The sequence below is a fragment of the Penaeus monodon genome, chromosome 18, assembly GCF_015228065.2.
Source record: "Penaeus monodon isolate SGIC_2016 chromosome 18, NSTDA_Pmon_1, whole genome shotgun sequence".
Lineage (NCBI taxonomy): Eukaryota > Metazoa > Arthropoda > Malacostraca > Decapoda > Penaeidae > Penaeus > Penaeus monodon.
This window is the reverse complement of record NC_051403.1, coordinates 41,067,017-41,067,517: the sequence shown is the minus strand read 5'-3', so window position 1 is coordinate 41,067,517 and position 501 is coordinate 41,067,017. Positions and strand designations below refer to the sequence as shown.

The window sequence follows — 501 nt, the reverse complement described above, 5'->3', positions numbered from 1 at the left end:
GAAAACGTATTCTAAATATGTTAATTTACTTTTTTATGTAAACATATTAGAAATAACTACATATTTAGAATGTGTTTATAATTTTTTCAGAAAAGTTAAAAAATAAGATATAGTCAAAAATTATTTCAATTTTTCATCAATATTTTAATAAAATTATATTGATATTTTATTTAAAAATGGTGGCAATTTTCCCGATGATAAGGATTGATTTATGGATATATTTTGTATAAGAAAATGTAGAAAGGAAAGATGTTGGTATATTTAAGTTCATAAATTAAATTAATAATTAAATTTCTTATTAACAAACCCAAAAATTTCAAAATGAAATGTAATTCTTAATCAGTTAGTCCCTGTTCAGCCTATATAATAATATTATTCTATTATAATTTTAATTTAAGAAAGTTAAACTTAAGTTTATTTGATAATTGACCTTAAAATAATACATATTTTCTAGTTGATGCAGTATTAAATTAGGATATTCTGGTTTCTTAGGCAGCATAG

General features: G+C 19.8%; 1 protein-coding gene across 1 annotated transcript in view; it reads left to right on the top strand.

The window, feature by feature from the left end:
* Positions 1-501, top strand: part of LOC119584779 (negative elongation factor E-like) — a 7,390-nt gene extending 6,889 nt beyond the window's left edge. Inside the window, 1 exon segment of the mRNA XM_037933428.1 lies at positions 493-501. Coding sequence (XP_037789356.1) covers positions 493-501 — 9 coding nt within the window.